Source organism: Eptesicus fuscus, chromosome 12 (assembly GCF_027574615.1).
Source record: "Eptesicus fuscus isolate TK198812 chromosome 12, DD_ASM_mEF_20220401, whole genome shotgun sequence".
NCBI lineage: Eukaryota > Metazoa > Chordata > Mammalia > Chiroptera > Vespertilionidae > Eptesicus > Eptesicus fuscus.
Genome location: NC_072484.1, coordinates 59,803,778 through 59,828,621, shown reverse-complemented (window position 1 = coordinate 59,828,621; position 24,844 = coordinate 59,803,778). Strand labels below are relative to the sequence as shown.

The window sequence follows — 24,844 nt, the reverse complement described above, 5'->3', positions numbered from 1 at the left end:
TGGGGGGTTCCGGGTTCGATTCCGGTCGGGGCATGTACCTTGGTTGTGGGCACATCCCCAGTGGGGGGTGTGCAGGAGGCAGCTGATCGATGTTACTCTCTCATCGATGTTTCTAGCTCTCTATCCCTCTCCCTTCCTCTCTGTAAAAAATCAATAAAATGTATTTTTTTAAAAAAAGTCACTATTTTCTCAATTCAGAAACTTTAAATTCCTATTTTTTCAAATTTCTTCATGGATTGAACAAGTAGCTTTGACTGTTTTTCAGAACAAAACCTCCTGACACCAGAAGCCACTTTTATTATTCAATCTTATAAAATATTCATAATCTTTAATTTCATGCTGAGAAAAAAATGACCTGAAATATCACCACAGATCCTTTAACTAAGAATTGCAAGTCACTTTTACCCCATAATATCACAATGATTATGGATTAGGCAAATAACATTTTGTAGAACTTGTGTTTTTTTTTTTTCCAAAATAGAAAACAATTCATTAGAAAAAACTCTTGCTTCTCTTGCACACAAATACATCGTTAAGGCCCTGAGCCACTAGCCCTGAATCATTTCAGAAACATTGATAAAGAAGGTGCTCTGAGCCTCAGGGCTAGTCAGCATTGTACATACTCTCTTTTAAGGTGGCGGAAAGATTTTCTACTGGGAAAAACCCAGAAACCTCTAAAAATGAATTATTCAACTATCAAAGTCTCTCAGCTGAAATCTTTGGTAATTGTGTGTAGTAGCATTTTTGTCAGCTTCGTGGCAATTTTTCATCTAACAGTAATAAAGGAATTTCCAGCAGATTAATGTGTTCCTGAAATGTATTTAAGAAAACCAAATGTATTCAGGCTATGAAGAAAGGATTTAAAAAAAAAAGATACTGGTGAATGAGGTGGAATTTATTTCATGCTCCATGGAGTTTGGCCTTATAAAGTCTTTAGCTACCAGTTAAATTCAGGGATAGAAAAATGATTCCATTGTGTACCCTGAATGGGGGCAAAAGGCAAATTAGTATTCCAGTAATACTACTAGTAACTAAAGTAAATAATGTCTCTCAACAAAAATGTGTCGTCTAATTTATTAAGTGACAGCTAAGTAATGGTAAAACTTGTCACATGTGTCCTGCGACAGCCCTCCTCCTGCCTTTGATTTTTACGTGTAAAATCAAACTTTTGTTCTTGGTAGGTTCTTGATCCCAGTGTCCTTTCTCACCCTTTGATTTCCCATCCTTCCTCCTACTGGAAGCTCACATAGTTTCCCTTTAATTGAAATATTTCGGTTGTCTTTGAAATGATTCAGCAACCTGGGGGACTTTTGAAAAGAATTCTTTTTAAAACATGTTTTCTCCAGTACATATTTCTAACTTTCTTTCATCTTCTCATAGATGTGGTCATATGCAACCAGGAATAATAATTATTCTATAACTATGAGTAAATGTATATATATGGAATAATTTTTAGTGAATAGTTTTTATTCAAATACTAGTATATCTGAGAAGAAAGATTTATTTAATTTTAGGGAAAGGTAACCAGGATATATTTTTGAAATTAATTATTTAAAGTTCTTTTTTTACACAGCCATGCTGACAAAGGAATTTATCTTTTATTTTTAATTAAAAAGCATACTTAGAATACCAGCAAGGTAAGGGAATGTGGAAGTTCTTTACAGACTTTCTAGGGCAAGAACTACCTGATGCTGATTAGTACAACTGAGATACTGTTTTTATGTCCACAAGGTTTGACCTTCCTTTTCTCAGGGATTCAGAGCATCAGCAGAGTACAGGGAGCAGGGTGCCCTCAAGACTGCCCCACCCCCTTCACCCCCACTCCTCCCAGTAACTCAAGGTCTCCTGAATGGGAGGAAGCCCTGGGCAGAAAGTGGGCAGTTCTCTTAATGTGGAGCAACTAGAGGGGAGAATAAAGAACAAGTGGGAGCATTTGTTAAGTTATCTGGTGAAGTGTTTGTTGATAGAAAAATGCATTGTTAAATCAGTGCCTGTGACCTTGGCTTCTCTTCCTCGCTTGACTAGCCTGTGGAAGGGAATGGAGAGAGTTGATTGTACTGCAAATTTAAATGCATACATGTGCTTCAGAGCCAGGAAAACATCATTTAGGTATTTGGATAAAACACCACAGTTTAAAACCATATTGTATTTACAATTGTTAACTCATAAGATACATTCGAACCAGATAACTAGAATGTTATGGTCATAAATGATGGAGAAAACTAATATTTATCTCAGTATTGAACAATAAATATCAGCTCCTTCTGCCATTTAAGTATCATTCCCAAGAATTACATGTCACTTCAAGAAGTAGATCATTCCATAAAGTGTAAGTGTCTAACTAATGATTGATAAAAATAATAATTTGGGCCCAGCTGGAGTGGCTCAGTTGGTTGAGCATTGTCCTGTGCACTGAAAGGTTGCCTGTTCAATTCCCAGTCAGGGCACATACCCAGGTTGTGGTTCGATCCCCAGTCACATATAAAAGGCAACTGATCGATGTTTCTCTTTCACATTGATGTTTCTCTCTCTTTTTTTCTCTTTCTCTTTCTCCTCCTCCTCTCCCTCCCTCTAAGCATGTCCTCACGTGAGGATTAAAAATAATGTTAATTTGGGGAACTGCATAATTAAAGATAAAGGTTCATCTGTTTCCTCATAAAGCCTTTTTGATTAAAAAACAAATCCCTTTAAAGGAATATGATAAAAATGAAAAAAAGAGTTACTTTTTTAGGTAGATGCATGGTAAGTCTTTAAATGTAGCAACTCTTACAAGAATAATCATTTTTATTTTATAAAGTAAATTATTAAAATGTTTATAATAAAGATTATTGAAAAGATTAAGCAGTACCTAAAAAAATAAAAGTCAAAGACATGAATTCCTTCTATATTACTGGAAAGGAAATATTTCAGAAATAACATCGACTCTATTATTCTTTATAAAGAAAGGATTATCTTTGAAGATCAACTTCTAGTAAATTAGGAAAACCCCACTTAGCTAAGACCCCACCTCTCAATACTCTCTCTCCATTCATGATACCATTTCATGTAGAAGCCTCTTCAACATCGTGTACATGTGCTGTCTGGGTCATAGAATCTCACTGCTATTATCCTCTCATCCCAAGATAAAGTCAAATCTCTAAAGAACCTAATGGAGTTATTTTCCTCACAGTCATCGAAAAATTGTTTTCTGAATAATTTGGACCAGCTGCTTAAAGATAAAATTCACTGGAGACAAAAGAACTGTACAAAGGCAAAGATTAATACTGAATTGAAGAGAATTTGGAAAAAATAGATCTTTGTGCTCTCAAGTTTTATTCACCAAAGAAAGCAGGCCAGAAAGAAAGAGGAGAGAGAAAAGTATCCTCGGTAATGAGAGGAGAGACCTTGTAAGTGCTTGCAGAGGCAAATGGAGCAACATGGGTAGGAAATGGGTGCCCTTCTTTTAAGTGAAAGGTGTTTGAATCTCATTGGCATATATGTGCAGTGGATCATTTGAAACTTCTTAAAATCTATTTTCCCAACATTTCATGAAAAATTTGCATCAGAAAAGCAGAAAGAACTGTACCGTGAACATCTATCTTCCCACTGAGAGTCTACAATGAGCATTTTACTCCACTTTCTTTGTTACCTGTCTGTCCCTGTAACCATCTCTCCCCAGCCATCATTCCAGCTTATTTTTCGGTGCATTTCAAAGTGAGTACACTTTACTCCTAAACTGTTCAGCATTTACAACCACCAACATTTTTATGACTTTTTAAAATTGTTTGAGGTAAAATTTACATATAGTGGAACATACCAATCCACTCAAATCTCATGCATTCTATGATTTTTCACAACAGCATCGTATGATTTTTATTACCTCAGAAAGTTCCCTTGGTGCCCCTTCATAGTAAATCCCCACCCTCTGCCACTGCTGGGCAGAGTTTCTTCTCATAGATGAGTTTGTCTTGTCCTAGAATTTCATATAAATGAAACCATGATATAACTGCTTTTGGGTAAGACTTCATTCACTCAGCACATAGATTTCCAATCTCTTTCTGATTCACCTGAAAAGTGAGATGAAGTAATCCTATCCTTTTCTATTTCAAGTGGCTGAACTGATTTGGTGAATTTTCACGTGCAGGCCTGTTTCCTGCCATTCTCAATCTTGCCAGCAATGCTCACATCATCACCAACGCCACCTGCGGTGAGAAGGGGCCTGAGATGTTCTGCAAACTCGTGGAGCACGTGCCCGGTCGACCTGTGCGGAACCCCCAGTGCCGGATCTGCGATGGCAACAGTGCCAACCCCAAAGGCAAGTGTTGCTCCTTCTGCTTGGAAGTACCCATGGGAATTTACATGTTTTGAGATGATTATGAAGACTTTTATTAGGAAACCATGAGCACTGTGTTGACTTTCACGGCTATTCATTTCCACTAGCATACAGTTTAGAAGTTAAAAATTTTAAACCAAAACTGAGAGGTATGCATATTTTTACTCCTTTTATATTTTTATTTTTTATAAATTTATGGTTTAATTACAGTTGACATGAAATATTATATTAGTTTCAGCCACTATAGAAAATAGTATGAAGGTTCCTAAAAAAATTAAAAAATAGAACTGGAAAAACATGGGTGGAAAATGGATGCCCTTACTTTTGACCCAGAAGTTCCACTTTTGTGTATTTATCTGAAGAAACCCCGAACACTAATTTAAAAAGACATATGCACCCCTACATTCATTGCAGCATTATTTGCAACAGTTAAGACTTAGAAGCAACCTAAGTGCCCATCGATAGACAAATGGATAAAGATGATGTGGTACATATATACAATGGAATATTACTCAGCCATAAAAATAATGAAATCATGCTATTTGTGACAACATGGATGGATCTAGAGGGTGTTATGTTTCTATTTTCTTTTAACAGAACGCCATCCAATATCAAATGCGATAGATGGCACCAATAACTGGTGGCAAAGTCCCAGTATTCAAAATGGGAGAGAATATCACTGGGTCACAATCACTTTGGACTTAAGACAGGTAGGTAAGGCAAGAACTGTTGAAGAATGTCTATGGGTTGCTACCTTTGGGAAAGTCTGCCTTATTTCTAACCATGTTTACTTTCTGTTCTCACTGTTTTTCCATAAGGTGAAGTTAAGTGATAAACAGAAGTAGTCCATGTTACCATTGCTTGACACATTTTTCATTTCCAGGAATCTTTGAGAAAATGAGTGAAATTCTTTCAGTGGGGTTTGATGTTCTTAGAGGCTGTGTCAGCAGGGCACCCTCATTCATTCAGGAGCCTATGTCAGACTGTGTACTAGATGTCGACAGACACATCCATGCATTTTCTGCCGTTCAAGCTTATTATCTTGCTACTAGAGGCCTGGTGCACAAATTCATGCACAGGTGGGGTCCCTTGGCATAGCCAGCAATTGGGGCCAATTGGGGCCATCTTGCCCAGTCCCTATTGGGGCAATCAGGGTTGGCTGGCTGGGGGGGAGGGACCATGGGAGGTTGGCTGGCTGTCCCCCTTCCCCCCAAATCGGGGCTGCGTTTGGTCGCTTAGGCGTATATATATGGATTATCACTGTGCCAAGTTACTGTAGAAAATAAGGTTTGGAAACAAAAGAGAATAGTGTTAAACCTCTTGACCATGCCTCACCCTTGTCATGCTGTCTGTGAGAGCCATGAGTAAGGTAGAATTGTCCAGTACTTCTGTGAGCAAGCCTTAGGCTTGAGTTGGGAAAGACAACTGCTTTTGGGTAAGACTTCATTCACTCAGCACATAGATTTCCAATCTCTTTCTGATTCACCTGAAAAGGTATAATTGGTTCAGGCCACACTTGCATCCTCTGGATCTGCTTCAAGGCCATGCAGTAGAATGGAGAAAAATATGGCATGGGCCCTGGTTGTACCCAAATTTCTGGAAATGGGAAACAATTATCTGAATCAAGGGATGAAAAAGAGAGATGGCAGCTATGGTCACAATTTGATTTCAGTTCTCAAGAAAACTCGTTGCGTGATATTCTTATTTATTTCCATCCAATTCTCTTTTGTTAGAACTCTTCAATATCATGTAAAATGTCAGTTGAGACAAATAGTTGCAATGTGCACTGTAGAACTGTAATAGGAATTTTGGAGAGTTAATGACGAGTTATTACAATTCTTTGAATAGGTAGTAGTTTTAAAATGTGCAAGATTTTAAGGAGAAGACACAGCAATTCTGTGTATATTTATGTGCAAGGAACTTTTATCTCTTATAACAGTAAATAAGGTAATGACCAACATGTACAGCTCAGAAGACATTTTCCCAAGTTTAGGTTCCTAGTATTATGTAAGTAAAATAACATTTCTGATGCTTTTCAGCCATATGTCCTGAATTAATGTCATGCTTTAATATTTTCAAGCCCACCTAGAGAAAAATAGATAAAGGAACTCCATTTTTGCCATGGACTTTGTTTTATTGTTGTTGTTTTAAATGCATTTTTATTGATTTGAGAGAAAGAAAACATTGATAAGAGAGAAACATTGACCAGCTGTCTCCTTCCACCCCCTACTGGGGATTGAGCCCACAACTCAGGCATGTGCCTGATCAGAATTGAACCAGTGACCTCTCAGTGCTTGGGACCAACTGAGCCACACTGGCCAGGCCACCCTGGATTTTGTTTTTATTTCAGTCGGAAGGATGCTTCTGCAGGAGAGTTTGATTTTCCCTTCACGTTTTCAATTTATTTTTCTTTTTTAAGGGACAAAGTGTAATCATTTTCATCAGAAATGTGGTGTTACATGAGTTTGGCCAAAGAAACTGCTGGACATTTTATGTATTAACTTCAAATGCATCTTAGACTGTCCTTTGTCTTGCAACATGTCACGCTTGACTTCATCCCAAAGAGAAACCTTTTGCTTTAAGTTGAATTGCGTCAGCTTGAGAAATACCACAGGAGTATCAGTTTTAGGTCTTTAAGGCATATTTTAAAAACAGGCATGTGCAGTTGACCCTTGAATAACATAGGAGTGAGTTAGGGGCACTCTGCACCTACAGATTCCCAACCAGGAGCCGAAAACACTACAGGAATTTATTGAATTAAAACCCATGCTTTTCAAGGGTCAGCTGTGCATACAGTTATAAACTGCTAGGTAATTTCTAGTGTTTTAAGATAAGCTTATAAATTAAGATTGTTTAAAATAATTAGTGCTCAGTAATTTCTTTACCTTTTACACAATGCAAAAATCTCTGCTGTGCTTTCATTTTTTTTAAAGTGCATTATGCTTACAGTTGAGCAAAACTTTCTCAGATGTATTTGTTTATTGAGCCTTTTTATTATGGATATATTTAATTGTGTAGGAAGCATATTACTGTGATATGCATATACCCTCCCTTGAGGCTCAGGGATTTTTCAACATTGTTTTGTTTGTTTCAGCTTGCTGTACACTTTTTAAGTTAAATGCAGTCATTGTGACATTGTGCCAATACAGTATTTTTTGAATCTTCTAAAAATAAGACATTTGTTCTGAATAGGCACCATGCCATTAGCAACTCTAACAAAATGAACAGTAATTAGCTAATAACTATTTTTACATCTGTACCCAATTTTCCTAATTTAGACACCATTGTCTTTTATAGGTGTTTTTTTTTTTTTTTTCCAAACCAGGATCCAGTAAGAAACATGCATTGCATTTGATTGTTGTGCTTCTTAAATTTCTTCTAATCTGAATTATCCTCCAAATTTTTAAAATTATACTGACTTTTTAAACAGACTACACTAGGCTAATAGTCTCGTAGAATAGCCCACATTCTGTGTCTGTCAGATTGTTTCATCATGGTTTTGTTAACTTGTTCCTTATACCCTCTATTTCCTACAAATTAAACTCAGCTCTAAAGACTCAAAATTCCAGGTAAATGGCTACTTCTGTTGCACCCCAGCTTGGTTGTCTCTGTTGTAATGAGACTATATTTGAATCCTATATAGGTATTTACAGCCAGATCTCTCCCTTATAAAGTTATCTCCTTTTTCTCCCACATCACACCCTTGTTTTCAGGTCTCACTGACAGTCCAATCTAGAGCATGGCTACACCTTCTGATGACTTTTTCCTGTTGTCAAATCTGCATGTTTCTCTGGCAAGCCAGCCATTAGGCAGGTACTAGTTAATTTCTGGATTATATACCTCTCTAAGGCAGAGGCCACAGCTGTCTTCTTCCTCTCCTCTCCTCTCCTCTCCTCTTCCTCCTCTCCTCTCCTCTTCCTCCTCTCCTCTCCTCTTCCTCCTCTCCTCTCCTCTCCTCTCCTCTCCTCTCCTCTCCTCTCCTCTCCTCTCCTCTCCTCTCCTCTCCTCTCCCTCCCCTCTCCCTCCCCTCCCTCTCCCTCCCCTCCCCTCCCCTCCTCTCCTCTCCTCTCCTCTCCTCTCCTCTCCTCTCCTCTCCTCTCCTCTCCTCTCCTCTCCTTTCCCTGTTAATATTTCTTGAGGGTTGCCTGGTTCACTCTTGCATGCCCAGGCATTGGCAGAGTTGAGGCACTGAGTGAATCATTGCGACGCTAATAAATGCTTTTTCACATTCCCCTCCTCTTTTTTGTTTGCAGCCTGATTAAAAGATGACAATCAATAAACAAGCCTTTTGACTTCTTTGTCACATTCCTGTAAAAATGTAAACTAAAGTATAGGTTTCTAAAGTAAAATTATAGACTTTAATTAGGAGTCATAACAACTTCATATTATAAATGTGTTCAATGTCCTTTAATACCATGTCAGCTCTTGAGGTTTCATGACCAATTTAGTCACTTTCATTCTGTGTTGGCTATGCTGAAGACATGGATCCTGTTCTTGGTTCTCTAGCTGATCATCCCATTGAAATTATGACATTTTTTAGCCTCTGTGTATGATGTCTGGCTACCTGAAAGATAAACTGAAGAAAATAAAAAGTGGTGTTATCAGAAAGTCTATAAATGTTGTATGGTTTGCAATAAGATTTAACTACAGAGTGTTTGCTTTAGTAACATATTACAAGAGGAATGATTTGATTTATTTACTTCTTCAAAATAGTGCCTACTATTTATTTTTTACATTGACTCACAACATTTTAGAATTAACACTTAGATACTTAGTAATACCTTACTTTTATGAAAATCTATAGGTATTGAATGTGGTATTTTTGTTTTAAGAAAAATAACAAACATAAAACTAACATACTTGTGTTAGTTTCTTTAGTATAGCACTACACCACGAGCGTGAGCCAGGGACCTTTTGTGACAACTTAGAATTTTAAAGAAATTCTTCCAAGAGAAAGAGAGCTTGCACATTTGATGGATCTTGAATTGTATAATTGTCAACATTGTTTCAGGCCCCGGTAATTCTATTACTAGGTACACTTTATGGTAAAGTTTCTCGATAAAAGACCCCAAGGATTTCCAGTTTGAGACACACTACTTTAAAAGTTTAATACACTGGGCGGGTGACAGATGCTCAACATCTTTACTCATTAGGGAAATGAAAGTTAAAACCACAATGAGATACCACTTCATACTCATTAACATGGCTATTGTAAAAAATTGAAAACAGAAAATAAGGGATGGGGGGGTGAAGAGAAATTGCCCCTCATGCTTTGCTGGTAGGAATGTAAAGTGATGCAATGCTGTGGTGAACTGTTTCCAAAAAGTAAACATAGAATTTCCATGTGACCTGGCATTTCCACTTCTAGGTATATTCTCAAAGAAATTGGAAGCAGGAATTCAAAGAGATATTTCACAGCTATATTCATAGCAGCACTATTCACAATAGCTAAAAGGTGGAAGTAACCCAAGTGTCCAACAGCAAATGGGTAAACGGAATATGGCATATGCATAGGATGGAATATTGTTCTGCCTTAAGAAGGAAGCAAATTCTGATACATGCAACACATGGGGAAGGAGGGACGAGGAGTTATTGTTTCACTAGAGGCCCAGTGCATGAAAATTCATGCACCGGAGGGGGGTCCCTTAGCCCGGCCTGCCCCCTCTCACAGTCCAGGAGCCCTCAGGCGCAGGAGGCGACCGATGATCAGGAGAAGGAGATACCCCCATCACACCTCTGCTGCTGCCACTGCTGGCAGTGCAAGCCTCGGCCAGCCCTGGTTACCTGAGCCTCGGGCGGCCCTGGGCGGCTGGGCAGCCGCCATCTGAGGCTTACCTGTGCCTCGGGCCAGCCCTGGGTGGCCTAGGGAGCTGACATCTGAGGCTTGCCTGCACCTTGGGCTGGCCCTGGGCAGCTGGGGGGGCTGAAGGGACTGGGGGACTCTGGAGGCAGGCACTCGGAGAGGCCAGACCCACCAGGGGTGGGCCCAGCCGTGCTGTATACCAGCCACCATGGTGGGTCTGAGGGGCCAGGGCACCGCCATCTTGTGGCTGTGGGCGCCGCCATCTTTGAGGGCATGGCAGTCAATTAACATATTTCCTACTTATTGGCTGTGGGTGCCTCCATCTTTGTGAGGGAATGACAGTCAATTAGCATATTCCATCTTTATTAGATAGGCTGGGTGCAGAGTTTCAGTTTGGGAAGATGAAAAAGTTCTGGAGGTGGATGGTGGTGATGGTTGCACAACAATGTGAATTACTTAATGCCACTGAACTGTGCCATTAAAAATGGCTAAAATGGTAATTTTTGTGTTATGTATATTTTACTACAATTTTAAAAAGTTAATATATATGAAATACATGCTGTTATGTATCACCCAGGGTCCAGTTAGGGAAGCAGAAACCATACCAGGTATTTAAAGGAACATATCTGTGTGAGGAACTGGTTAAATAGTGTTGGAGAAGTGGAAAGGGCGTACCAGGATAGTGCTGAGATAGTAAGGGCTGAGGAGGCACTTAGGGAGGTGATTGGGGTTATTTGCACCTACAGGCTTGGAAGAGAATGTTTACCTCTGACTGGTAATGAGGAGGCTCATATGGGGAGTGCTGGGAGGCTGGAGACTGCAGTCAAATGCTGTAGCCAGGGTGAAGGGCACCAGCAGAACAGCAGGTACACAGAGAGGAGCAATACCTCTCCCAGCCCCTCTGCCTCTCTCCTCCAGCCTCCCTGCCTCCCTCCTCCAGCCTCCCTGCCTCCCTTCTCCAGCCCCCCTGCCTCCCTTCTCCAGCCCCCTGCCTCCCTCCTCCAGCCCCCTGCCTTCCTTCTCTAGCCCCCCTGCCTCCCTCCTCCAGCCTCCCTACCTCCCTCCTACAGCCTCCCTGCCTCCCTCCTCCAGCCTCCCTACCTCCCTCCTCCAGCCTCCCTGCCTCCCACCTCCAGCCCCCCTGCCTTCCTTCTCCAGCCCCCTGCCTCCCTCCTCCAGCCCCCCTGCCTTCTCTAGTATTTCAGCCTCCTGCTAGTACGTCCACTCAAAGCCCCACAAAACAGTTTAAAAGGTAGATTTGCTTGGCAATCCATACAAATACTATCTTCTCAGTAGGTGGTTACTTGTACATGGGCAATGAAAGAAAAACAGAGATGCAGCTTTAAAATCCTGGAGCAGAATTTTGTTACAAAGGACTTTCATTTCATATATATACCAATCTTGAATATGCTTGTATTAAGTTTTTAGATAAACCTTGGGATGAAAGTGCAAAATTTAGAATTCTTGTGGTGAAATCATGCACTGCCTTCTGATGCATTGACAAACCAGGTGTTCTTGGATCTTAGCTGAGAGCCTGCCATAGGGTGACACCTTGGTACTGTGACTTTAAGAAGGACAGTGGTGGTGGAGAAAAAGTGTTAGCAGTTCCATTTATGTATGCATGTATGTATTTATTATTGTTTTGGGTTGTACAGTGTGCGGGAGATGTATAAAGTGTAGTAGGTGCCGTGTTTTCCTAGTTTACAGATAGAATGCTGTAGCATTGAGAAGGAGGGCCGCTGACAAATTCCTCATGCTAAGCAAATGTTTCCTTTCTCCCTGTCATGTTTGTAATCCACAGATGACTGAGAAGTCCCAGAGATCTTCAGCTTTCACCAAGAAAAACTTTAAACAAAACCTTCCTATAATCTAATAGAAGTTAGCTAATAGGGTTAGGCAAGAAGTGCAATTAAGCAGATTTTGGGAAAGTAAATTCATAAGTCAATTCTATTTTTTTTTGTCATGTTAGAAAAGTAAAATGGGATAATTGTAGAAAAATACATAGAAGGTACAATAAGTGTAAAGGGGTAGAAAAACTTACAATCCTTTCCCTTCACTCTGAAGCAATCCTTGATAATATCAGCATTTTACTGTTAGACTTTTGCATGCTTTTTTCTGTGCATTCAGTAATGCTGCGGTATCATTTATTGCATGCTTAATGCAGGCCAGACCTTGTGCTCAGTACATGATTGGTGTTATATCATTGAATCGTCAAACTCCCCTATGAACTTAGTCCTATTATGATCTCCTTTTGACAAATGACAAAACTAAAACAGAGAGCTAAGGAACTTGTCAAGGGAAGGACTTACTGAGGTTCGAGGGCCTGGTCACCTTACCGTTACGGCGTCATGGTCTAATTTGCATATTTCCTTTCTCTCTCTCTCTCTCTCTCTCTCTTATATATATATATATATATATATATATATATATATATATATATAGATATATAGATAGATAGATATAGATATAACCTATGTATAGCATGTAGAATCTATATATGTGTACGAAGCTGCGATTTAAAATCAGGACCCCTGGTTCCTTCTATACTATGTGACAGTCTCACCTCATTTATTCCTGGTTTCCTATCATTGTTTCCCCTTGAATTATGATTTTATAGGAAAAACGGCAGGAGCTCTTACAATTTCCTCCTGATTTGGGAGTGTTAAGATTCCTTCCAAGCCCCTCCCCTTATTCTCTTTGCCCAGGTTGCTTTGTGGCTCAAAGGGTCCTTTCCCCCTCCATTGAGGCAGAGTTTTAACACTTGTTCATGCGTTTGCTGTTACTGGTAGATCTGGGTGATACCTAATGTGCTTTTGGCCAAGAAACAGGAAAATGAATCAGTTTTTGCGTTCTCCTTTAAAAAAAGGTTAAACCTGAAAATTTTACTAGGAGTGGTCAGATGTGTGAGTGAAAATTTGTAATGTTCCTTTAGAAGACTAAATAAATTTCATAGAAAAGGAAACGTTTCCTAAGGCATTGAAAATAAAACTGCCTTTTGAAGAACTGCTTTGTTTTCTGTGTAGGTTTAATTAGGAAGCAGCACTTTGTTGTGGGAACATAATCACAGAGGGGCCTTTGTTTCATGCAAACCCCCAGACAAGAGCTGCTTGTTTGCTGGGTTTTATAAAACCTCATTAATTTGAATGTCTGTTGTTTTTTCCCCCCAAATTTCTGAAATATTGACCAGAACTAGATTGAGGTTTATTATTGTACTATCCAACGGAGAGTGTTTGGTAAGCACAATGACAGGGTAAATAAGAAAAGAACAGGCACATTTTTTAAGGCTGAAAATCTTGAAAGCTTTTTAGAACAAGAATTGCATGTAAATTGGAGCTTCTCATTACAAATGAGTCTTGGCTGTTTCTTTAAAAAGGTCAGGCAGAGACCCTTCCTGGAAACTGGTAGAAATTCCTCCTACTGTGCACTCATGTTTATTTAAAATGATTCCCTTTCAGTTTTCTATTACTGAATACTAGTCTCAACCAATTTGAAATATTAAGTTGTGTTTTTTTTTTAATTCGTTTGGCAAAATGAATAGATTAGAAGAAATCTTAAGCTCTTCATTACCGTTTGGAAGTAATCAACACTAAGTTCTTGTCCTTCGGACATTTTTTTTCTACTTTGTCCTGTTCTCTGCTATTCTCAGATACATATTTCACATTTTAATCATCTCATTTTATTTTCTCATATACAGCTTCTCTTCTAGTTGTTTATTTCTGTGTAAGAAATCGCTGCAGCCGAAACTGGTTTGGCTCAGTGGATAGAGCGTCGGCCTGCGGACTCACGGGTCCCAGGTTCGATTCTGGTCAAGGGCATGTACCTTGGTTGCGGGCACATACCCAGTAGGGGATGTGCAAGAGGCAGCTGATCGATGTTTCTCTCTCATCGATGTTCCTAACTCTCTATCCCTCTCTCTTCCTCTCTGTAAAAAATCAATAAAATATATTTTAAAAAAATCACTGCAGACCTTTATGGCTTAAAACAACAACATTCATTTTATATCTATCTAGGTTTCTGTGGGTCAAGATTTTAGGAAAGGCTTGATTGAGTGGGCGAGTCTAAGGCTGCAGTCCCAGGGGGCTGGAGATGGAGCAGCTGGGAAGGGGGTGCTGGGGGAGATTGGGGTAGGGACAGTGGTGAAGCTGCGGGGGGGGGGGGGGGTCTAGGCATCAGGGGAGGGTGCTTGGGCAGCTGGGGCCTGGTCAGGCTCGCTCTTCATGTGGTCCCAGGATTGCTCTGGGTGGCCCTCCACGTGGGCTACTGGCCTCCTCACAGCATGGCGGCATTAAGGCAGGTTGGTTCTAAGACAGTTCAGGACTCCGGCATGAACGTTCCAGGGAAAGAGGCAGAAGTTGTGTCCCCTGTAGAGTTAGCCTCCAGGGTCACATGCCCCTTCCCCTGTGCTCTATGGGCCACCCAGTCACTGAAGTCAGCAGAGATTCACATGGAGGACACATGAAGCAACCCTGGCCGTCGCCGGGAGGCGGGTAAAGAATTTGAGCCCTGAAGCTACCACGGCCTCTGACTTTGAAAAGGTCTCTCCTGGCAGCCTCCCACAGCTTATCTTTCAGGTGCCACACCTTTAGGTGACAGAGCTATAGGATCAAATGGGGACCAGAGATGGGGTACAGATATTGTACCTTAAATTGTTTGGTGTTAGTGACAAGTGAGCTGAATAAATGAGAGTAACGGAGGCCAGGCTTTATGAACTATATGGGGTTTCATTTCTTGACAAGCTTTATTTTCAAACCTTATCACTTGTGTATTAGCAATGGTGGTTTACCAAACCATTTCTCCATTTGACACAATTTAGTTTACCAAACTTTCCCCCCTTTTTTTCCTCTTTCTGTTTTGAATCGCCATACTGTTACAGTATGTCTTACTCATCAGTTCTTAAACTGGGCCTTGGAAAGAATTCTGGGGGATTAGGGAAAATCGTTTTCAAGATTCTGTAAAAATATACTTTCAGATCCCCGACTGTTTTGGCTTCAAAATAAAGCTTTTTGTGTATTTATGGAAAGAAGGGGAGGTCCATTCTGAAATAATTATTTCTTCCTGTTATATTGAAGCTAAAAAAAAAAGATAAGTTGTAATTTCCAAAGAAATATTTCTTTGATAATTACAGTGCTGTTGGAATTCATTCCAGCATTTGCTTTTTTTTTTTTTTTTTGCTTTTTACTTAGTAATCTACTCAAATTGTAACAACCTTCATCTTTAAAAAGAAAGCTGTAATAAATAAAAAAACAAAGTAGCTTATGAATACCTCAGCTATACCTCAAAAGCTCTTTGTTTTTAATGCCTTCAGTTGACCTTTTTTCTATACAGAAAATTCCTTTGTTCTGATATAAAAGTAAAGCCTTTTAAAAATACAGAAAAATATAAGGAAAAACGTTTTTTAAAAAATCATTTGCAATTCTGACAATCAGGAATTAACTTTTGATGCATTCCATCATATCTGAGAGCACTGAATATATTAATAATTCATGATCTCTGATTATTGGGTTCTGAGGTCTCAGGATTTGTTCATGAATAAGACAGCGATGACATCCAAGGAAGGCCCTTAATACAGAAAAAGTACACATATGTTCCTTATATATGTTGAGTTGTTTTTTAAATTTTTAAATTTATTTTATTTATTTTAATTGATTCCAGAGAGGGAAGAAGGGAGGAAGAGAGAGAGAGAGAGAGAGGGAGAGAGAGAGAAAGGGAGAGAGAGAGAGAGAGAGAGAGAGAGAGAGAGAGAGAGAGAGAGAAATTGATATGAAAGAGACACATCAATTGGTTGTCTTCTGCAATAGAACCTGTGACCTTCAGGTGCAAGGGACAACACTCCAGCCAACTAAGCCACACTGGCCAGGGGCTATATGTTGGTTTTTATCACTGTCACTTCAGTTGTTATCTAGTATCTAGGGCTGACCCTGGCCCTCGGGAGCTTTGGTCTCCTGGGGGAAATGGGCAAGTACACAGACTGCTCAGTCTTGGTGCTGTAGGATGTGCAGGGGTTGAGAACACATGGAAGGAGGACATGTATAGGAGGGGTAGCTTAGCGGACAGGGAGACAACCCAAAGGAAGAACTCAAAGGGAGCAGAGAATGAGGAAGGTGCACAGGAGAGAGCAGCACGGGAAAGGCATGTTTGGGAGCTAAAATACTTCGCCCAGTCCTGCAATAAATGTTTCTTTTATTTTTCCTTTTCATTGAGATGCAATTTACATACAGTGAAATTCATGCATCTTAAGGGTATAGTTGGATGAGTTTTGATACATACAGATAGGTGTAAACCAAAGCCTTGTCAGGATGCAGAACATTTTCACAGCTCTACAATATTCCTCTTTGCAAGATGAACTACTGTTCTGAATATTTTTTTCAGTTTAGATTAGCTTTGCCTGTTATTTAACATCATATGAATGGAATAAAAATGATGTCTCTTTATTGTGTTTGACTTCTTTCTCTTAGCATTATGTCTATGAGAGTCATTCGTTGTTAATTTTATTGGTGTTTTGTTTTATTTCTGAGTAGTATTGCACCTCATGAATATATCAAAATTTGTTTATTCATGCCCTTGTTAGGTTGTTTAGGTTATTTTAGTTCTTTTTTCAGTGCCTATTGTATTTATTTTCTTATTGAAATATAATTGCCATGTAATGTTGTGTAAGTTTGTAATGTACAATTTGTTGGCTTGATGCACTTATATATTACAATATAATTACTACAGTAGCACTAGCTAACATCTCTATCATGTCAAATGATTGTCATTTCTTTTTTGTGTTTAGAATAATTAAGGTCTAGTCTCTTAATCTCTTTGGAGTTTCTAATACAGAATTATTGAGTGTATTGTGCATTATATCTCTAGAACTTATTTACCCAATAGTTGCTACAGTTTTTTTGCCTTTTATAAATAAAGGTGCCATAGGCCCTGGCCAGGAAGCTCAGTAGATTAGAGCAAGAATCAACCAATGAATGAGTAAATAAGTGGAACTACAAATCGGTGTTTCTTTCTCTCAAATCAATCAATCAATCAATCAATCAATCAATAAAAATAGCCCTAGCTAGTTTGGCTCAGTGGATAGAGCATTGGCCTGGGGACTGAAGGGTCCAGGGTTTGATTCCAGGTCAGGGCACATGCCTGGGTTGTGGCTTGATCCCCAGTAAGGGGCATGCAGGAGGCAGCCGATCAATGATTCTCTCTCATTGTTTGTTTCTCTCTCTCCCCTCCTCTCTCTTCCTCTCTGAAATTAATAAAAATTTTTTTTTTCTTTAAAAAAAGAAAATAGGTTGGTGAATAAAAAAAAAAAAAGGCTGACAGAAGTAGGCTTACAGTTGTCAGTACATGGAACACAGAGTTTATTATTGTATTAGTATTAATTTATTAATAATTGTATTAATATTGTTGTTAACCTACTTTTGCCCCCTTGTATTGTTCAATTTATATACTCACTAACATAAGTGAAAATGTGTGTCTCACAACCAAAACCCTCAGCAGTATGGAGATTAAAATTTTCTTTCGTTTTTAGTTCTGTGCCAATTGAATAGCAGATAATTCATTAATTCATTCATTCAGTAAATCATTTATTCAGGTATAATACATATTATTTAGTTACATTATATCACTATGTTGTTTATATATTTTGGATCACTGGGTTGAATTCAGATTCTTAAACAATGTTTGTTCTTGTTTATTATCTTTACATGTATAAATTATGCTATGATTATTAATCTCTACTGAGGTAGTTATATTACTTTGTAACATGATTTTAGATATTTGAATAGCAGGACAGAATTTTCAAGTTGTATTATAACAAAAGGGACAAAAATTGAATTAACTAAATATTTTTAGAGGTGTCAGTTATCAGGAGAATAACTATTGTACTTGGGGAAAGTGACTAAAAATCTGATAGTAATACCTTATATGAGATTTGTGAATTTTATAAATGTTTCCTAATCATTATTCCATACTAATGATGTGAGAAATCCAAAGAATATATTCACATTATTCATTGTAAATAATGCAGTGAAAATAATGTACAGAGAGCACCCTCTGGGTTTCTCATTTTACGCCTGAATCATGGAAAACATTAAATTTGGTTTTATAATTTTCTAGACTTAAGAAATTAAAATTTTACTAATTGGCTATCACTTCTTCTTTTGGAGGAATGAGGGGTGAGTGGTTCTGAAAGTCTAATTCTGTCAGCATCAGTCTTGGTGAGAGGACAGAGCTGCCAAAGTCACGATAAAGTAGAACCTCTTTAGTGACTAGGACAGCCGCCTGTTTATGCCAATGCATTTCCTCAGACCAGTGGTCCCTTTGAAATTTGTGCAGCTACTTGGAGAGCGCTGACTCGCTCTGTCCTGCCCTTTATGCACCATAAGGTACGGAAATGAAGCCTGGAGAAGCTGTGAGATCAAATTAAAGGCTGCAGATAATTAGCTGGGAACCACAGCTGTCCAAACCAAGATAGCCTGAGAAATTTGATGGAGCCTTAGAACCACTCATTAGCCAACTGGGTGGCTAAAGCTTTATTAGATTAACGGACAACTATTAGACTATGTGGAAATAGATTTTTTGTTTTGTTTTGTTATTTTTAAAATGAATAGACTTTATTTTGTAGAGAAGTTTTAGATTTATAGAAAAATTGAATGGAGAGTATAGAGAGTTCCCCTATATCCCCTCTGTAATAGTTTTTTTGATAAAATATAGGCTATTTTTCATCATTTTTTACAAAGTAAATAATAAAGTGACTAGTGCAGTTTCAATAGTTTCTATGAATTTTTTCCTCCATATTTAGAAGGTGATTTTAAAAATTGTCAGTCTTTTTTTTTTTTTAAATCTTCACGAGCAGACATGTTTTTATTGATTTTTTAGAGAGAAAGATAGAGAGAAATATCTATGTGAGAAGGGAAACATCGATTGATTGCCTCCCATACGCACCCCGATGAGGGATCGAACCTGCAACCTAGGTATGTGCCCTGACCAGGAATTGAACCTGCAACCTTTTAGTGTATGCGATGATGCTACAACCAACTGAGCCACCTGTACAGGGCGAATTGTCAGTCTTATAATTTAAAATATTCTGTTTTCTCTAGTATTTTATGGAATGCACTCAAAGGATATTTACCTCTGTTCTTCATATGATAGAAGCACAAGAAAGCCAATGAAATAACCATTTAATAGGCCTCCATTGAGATGGCCACCATTTGGGATCATTTATAACTTTATACCAGACTTATACACGGGGCCAGGCAAGCCCACTGTTTAGGACATGGCACCAAGGAGGATACATTCTGTTTGAACTGCGGCTCTTCGGTCAGGGCCTCTTTTCATGTTCAGACCCTGATGGTTGGGGGCTCTGATTTAGAAGGTGATTGTAAGAATTTTTTTTTTAAGTCCTCATGATGTTTTTGAAGCATCATCATGCCTTATCAGAGCTTAGTAACAACATGACAGAAATAGGGTCATGGGAAAGATTAGCTTTCAAACGTTCCCTCTGAGCTATCTGCTTGACCTCCAGATGGTTTAGTTGGCTTCTCCAAAGTTAGTTCCTGACTGAAAATACCACATTCCTACCCACATTCTATTTAGAAATTTCCATCTTCCAACAAAAGTTGAGTTTTCATACCATTCACTGTTCTCCCTATTTTCACATTTTTTCTTGTGACAGAATATACATAGCATAAAATTTATTATTTCAACCATATATTAAGTGTACAGCGCTGTGGCGTTAAGCATATTCACATTGTTGTGCAGCCATCACTACCTTCAATCTCCAGAACTATTTCATCTTCCCAAACTGAAACCCTGCAGCCACTGAACATTGACTTCTCATATTCCTCTCCCACCAGCCCTGGCAACCACCATTCTACTTTCTACCTCTATGAATTTGACTTCTATAAGTAACTCATATAAATGAAATCATACAGTATTTGTCCTTTTGTGACTGACTTATTTTACTTAGCATAATGTAATTCAAGTTTACCCATATTATGGGATGTAGTAGGATTTCGTTCCTTTTTAAGGCTGAGAAATATTCCAATGTATGGATATCCCACAGTTTGTTTAGCCATTTATCCATTGACATATATTTGGGTTGTTTCCATCTTTTGGGCTATTGTGAATAGTGCTACTATAGATATTGGTGTACAAATATCTGTTTGAGTCCTTGCTTTCAGTCTTTTGGGGATATACCCAGAAGTGAAATTGCTGGCTCATATGGGAATTCTATGTTTAATTGTTTTGAGGAACCACCCTGCAGTTTTTTCCACAATGGCTATCCCATTTTACATTCCCTCCATTATCTTTTTACATGAACAAAGGTCTTTCTATATAAGACCATTCTTTATATATTATCTTTTTAATAAGCTCTAAATGTCATGATTTGTCAGTTTGATGCCTGACAAATCATAGATGCTCATTGAAATCAGATATATCGAAAGAAAAATTAGAATCTTCAAATAAGATATAGACCATAGTTCCACATAAAAATAAAGTCTTACCAAAAAAAAAAATGCTTTCTAGTCTGTAATGCTAGAAGTATAAATGATTCAGCTGGATTTAATGACCAAAGGAAAGAAACAAATTGTTTCTAGGTGTTGTAAATGTATAACTAACAGGTTACTATTTAATGGAGTTAGTCAAGCACAGATTTGCACAGCTTTTTCAGATTGTATCGCCAGTTGGATTTTCGAAGTTTAATGATTAGGAGTGCCTTTTACTTTCATGGCTGCGATGACACTGTGTTTTCTCACGATAAAGGATGAGAAGAAGGGATGTGAGACTGTAAGCTTCTCACCATTGCTGGGTCTACTGGGGCATGAGAGGTCAAAGTGAAGACTCGGAGATAAAGTGAAAGGAAGTTGAGTTTTCAAAAGTTTTCAGCCAGAAATTCTCTGGGACTGAGGAAAGAAAGGGGGAGTGTGGGCTTTGTGGCCTCGTGGGAGAGACCTTGCCTGTCTTCCTGAGATGGGAAGGAGGTCTGGCCGAAGCTGGAAAGCCCTGCTTCGTCTCTGTGTTTTCTTTCTCACTCACATTTGAACATTTAGATAACTCTTTCAGACCCACTCACTTTCCCCGCCTCTATTTTAGTCTTGGTCTTTACTATGTCGACATCAACACCTCTCATGATTTCCTGGCACCAATGTCCAATTCATGATCTTTTCATCCCTGGTGACCTCATAATTCTCGGTTTAAAAGTTCTCTAATGATATAAAAGCTTTACCATGGTCCAAAGACCTGAACCCTAACCAGCCTCCCTCCCGCTTGCTATACTCAAGCCAACCAGGCCTCCTGCAGGTTCTAGATGGCAACCCGATCTGGTACCAAGGGGTGTTTGTTCTCTGTCCCTCTGCACTTCTACTGTCTTTACCTAGACATCTCCTACGCAGTCTCCCCCTCTTTTCAGAGATCCTCAGACCTTGCCCAGACTTAGCTGGCCACACCCAGACACCTTCAGCACCTGTCCTTCTCCATGAAGACTTGGAAACCTCTCTCTTTCCCAGTAGGTCATCCAGCCCATATTGACCATGCCCTCCACTTCACTGCTGTATTTGTAATACCTGCTACAGTCAATGTTTATTGAATGGATCTCGTGCCCCAGTGAGGTGCTTCTCTGAGAGTAACTCCTCTGCTTCTCTGGCCATCCCTCCTCTGCTCCCCAAGAGAAGAGCTGACCCTGCTTCTCTAGGGCCACTTCTCTGCTCTTCACCTACCGGACACACAGGTTCTCAGGACACACAGGTTCCTGACCCTCAGGACAAGGCCACCAAGCAGGTTTGCACATGTCTGCTCAGCCTGTGACACAAGGGGTAGAGTGCCTCTGCAGCCACCCTTGTGAGCCACAACCTCCAGTTTTGCTGGAATATTGCTCACTTCTTTCGTCAATTTCCATAGCAGATTTTTGAGTTCTCTTCCACAGTCAGAAGCGGGGAAAAGGGATGCTAGTTATTGGCACATCTGCTCCAACATGAACAAAGTGGACACTGCATTTTGGGGAAAGTCTAAGGTAATTTCAAATGCTAAGATATTCATAGGTGAAAACTGGTTAGCTCTGGCTGAGGTGGTAGTTAGGAGTCAGGGGATGGGAAGGGCTCTCTTTGTATGTAACTGCATTTCACAAGATGGTTTATCGCATTAGGGGCTAGTTGCATGACATTTACAAGGTGGGGAAAAAGTAAAGATCCCCGCAAAGGGCATCTGGTAACGTACTTTTTATGCTTTTGAAGTATAGGTGTTCCCACTAATCTTCCACCAAATTTAGCAAAACCATTCCAGAACACCTGGTGAAATTGAGCATTGGGAACAATTACATGGAGAAATACATTGAGACGAGGAATGGAAACCAACCTCTAACTTTGCAGTTTTAACTTCTTAAAGTGGTTGACATTTATCCTTTGAAATACTGCTACTCCTCATCCTTAAATGGGAGCCATGGCACGTGGACCTGGGACAGCTTCCTGGTGGGCTCTTTGGGAAATAGCTTTTCTGGATGATGAAGAACAGAGCTACTCTGACAGGTGTTTTCAACATCCCTATCCCATCTTCAGATCACTGGTTAGAGAGGTTACTGTTTACTTTTAGGTGGCTTCGTATCTCTGTGCCCTCCATTTGCTGGAGATAATTTTTCTTACTCCGGCTTTCCCTCCATGTCTATTCGACATCTCTGAGCTTGGTTCCAAAGTGAGCATTGATACTCTGAGACACGAATCTTAAGACTTTTAAGGAGAGAAACCTACTTGATCTAAATTTGTCACTACCGCTAGCCAGTCTCTCCCCTCTCTACCTCCACAAAAAAAAGAAAAAACAAGAAGACAATAAAGAGGGAAAAAGAGAATGCACTTTGCCATGTTCATTTTGCACTTTTAATGATGACAGCACCAAGTTTAAAGAAAAATAAAATCGATATTATTCCACAATTCTCTTCTCATTCATGAAACTATTTCCTTTTGTTTGTTAATTTTGTATACAGGCCCTAATATGAGGAGATAACAGTAAAATAGCCAACAAAGATATAATAGAAATGACATTTTAAGGTAATTGCCCAGAAAAGATTTACTAAAATGTGTTCTGCACATATCCCAACATGCCAAGTAAACTTCTAAGCCCCCGATTTTTCTTATTCTGGCTAGTTGTTGTTGCTATTTCACATTATTATCAATTGATTAGATATTTTAGTGATCAATACTCTGTAAAACCAAAAGTGCTTCATATCTGCCATTAGTAGTTAGCCTTCTAGTGAATAATTAATTCCTTATTTTGTAGTAACACATATTAAGTCAAATGATCATTTTGAATTCTAGTTTCTAATAATGTCATGGAATATAAAGCTTACAAAGCACAAATTCACCACTTTCATAGGGATAATTGAGCAATATTACTTTCAGATACATTTAACTCTTTTTTAAATGTAATTTGATTCTTAACCTAAATCCTTTTTGTCTGTGAAAAGTTCATTTTCATCACGTAAGAGAGAAACCATTCTCCCATCCATTGTTTAGTTGCTGCTGCAGAGGCAGATAAGTGCTGTATGGAGAATTTCTAAAGGGGAGTCCTCATATCCGGGCCCCTGCAGATCACACACAGAGGTCCCGCAGGGAGCAGCTGGACTTTCCCTGGAGGGGAGAGACTTGTTTCCCCATGTGCATCTGAAACTAACCTCTGATGTTGAAGAAGTAGGCTATCTGTATTTTTCAGATCTCTGTGCCTGAGGTGGATTTAATATATCTAAGTTAAGATTGAGGCCCACATGAAAATTCCTGTCTGGATTTCTCTGTAGAAACTGGTGTTTGATCTGTGTTTACTTTATTTCTGTGACACTATTCATGTGCATGTCAGTGATCATTAACAAAGCCCTCTCAGTGGAAAACCATGATGAACGTGGAGTTTTAAATGGCTGTATCAGCTGCAGGTTTGGCAAGGCTGAAGTGATTCTGAATTTAGTGAAAACCCTGTGTCATCCATTTGTGCTCAGCCAACCTTGTATCAAGGAAAAAGGCAGTTTAGTCAACCATGCAAAAAAAAAAAAAAAAAAAAAGAGCAACAGAAATATCATGGATTTCATTTGAGCAACGGTTTAAAATTCTATCTATTAGCAGAGCATCCCTCACTTTTTAATATATATGTTTGTCAATACACAATTGGTGAATTAGAGCTTCTATTACTTTTGTAGTGCTGACTAAAGAGCAGAAATTTATTTACTCATAGTTTTGGAATCTGGGAATCTAAGATGAAGATATTGGTAGGTTGATTTCTTCTGGTGCCTCTCATTGGCGTGCAGATGGCCAACTTCTCGTTGTATCCTCACAGGGTGTCCCTTGGCCTGTGGTGTCAGTGTCCTATACTTTTCTTTTTATAAAGACACTGGTCATAGTGGATTAGGTCCCACCCTCATTTAATCCTAATTACCTCCTTAAAGACTATTTTCAGATATAGTCACACTCCTAAGTACCAGGAGATAGCACTTTAGCATATAAATTTGGAAAACACAGTTCAGCGAGTAATGTGGCTTAAGAGATGACAAATTGTGTTTAGATGCTTCATAGCATCCTTTTCCTCTTTTGCAGATTTACAGCTCACAGTCCCTTTCTTGGTTTGTTTCCTGGTCTGCAATCCAGGGATTTAGAGAATAACCGAAATTGTGAGAACACTGCCCAGGTTCATAGTTGATCAGAGTTAAACCATTCCTCCTTGATAGATTGTCCTGAAGTTTTTCCACTATGGTTTTTCTTCTGTTTGGTATC

General features: G+C 39.1%; 1 protein-coding gene across 1 annotated transcript in view; it reads left to right on the top strand.

Annotated features, from left to right (window-relative positions):
- Positions 1 to 24,844, top strand: part of LAMA1 (laminin subunit alpha 1) — a 143,066-nt gene that overhangs the window by 17,596 nt on the left and 100,626 nt on the right. The window contains exons 2-3 of the mRNA XM_054723880.1: positions 4,124 to 4,294; positions 4,910 to 5,022. Of these exons, the coding sequence (XP_054579855.1) occupies positions 4,124 to 4,294; positions 4,910 to 5,022 (284 nt within the window). The remainder of the gene's footprint in view (positions 1 to 4,123; positions 4,295 to 4,909; positions 5,023 to 24,844) is intronic.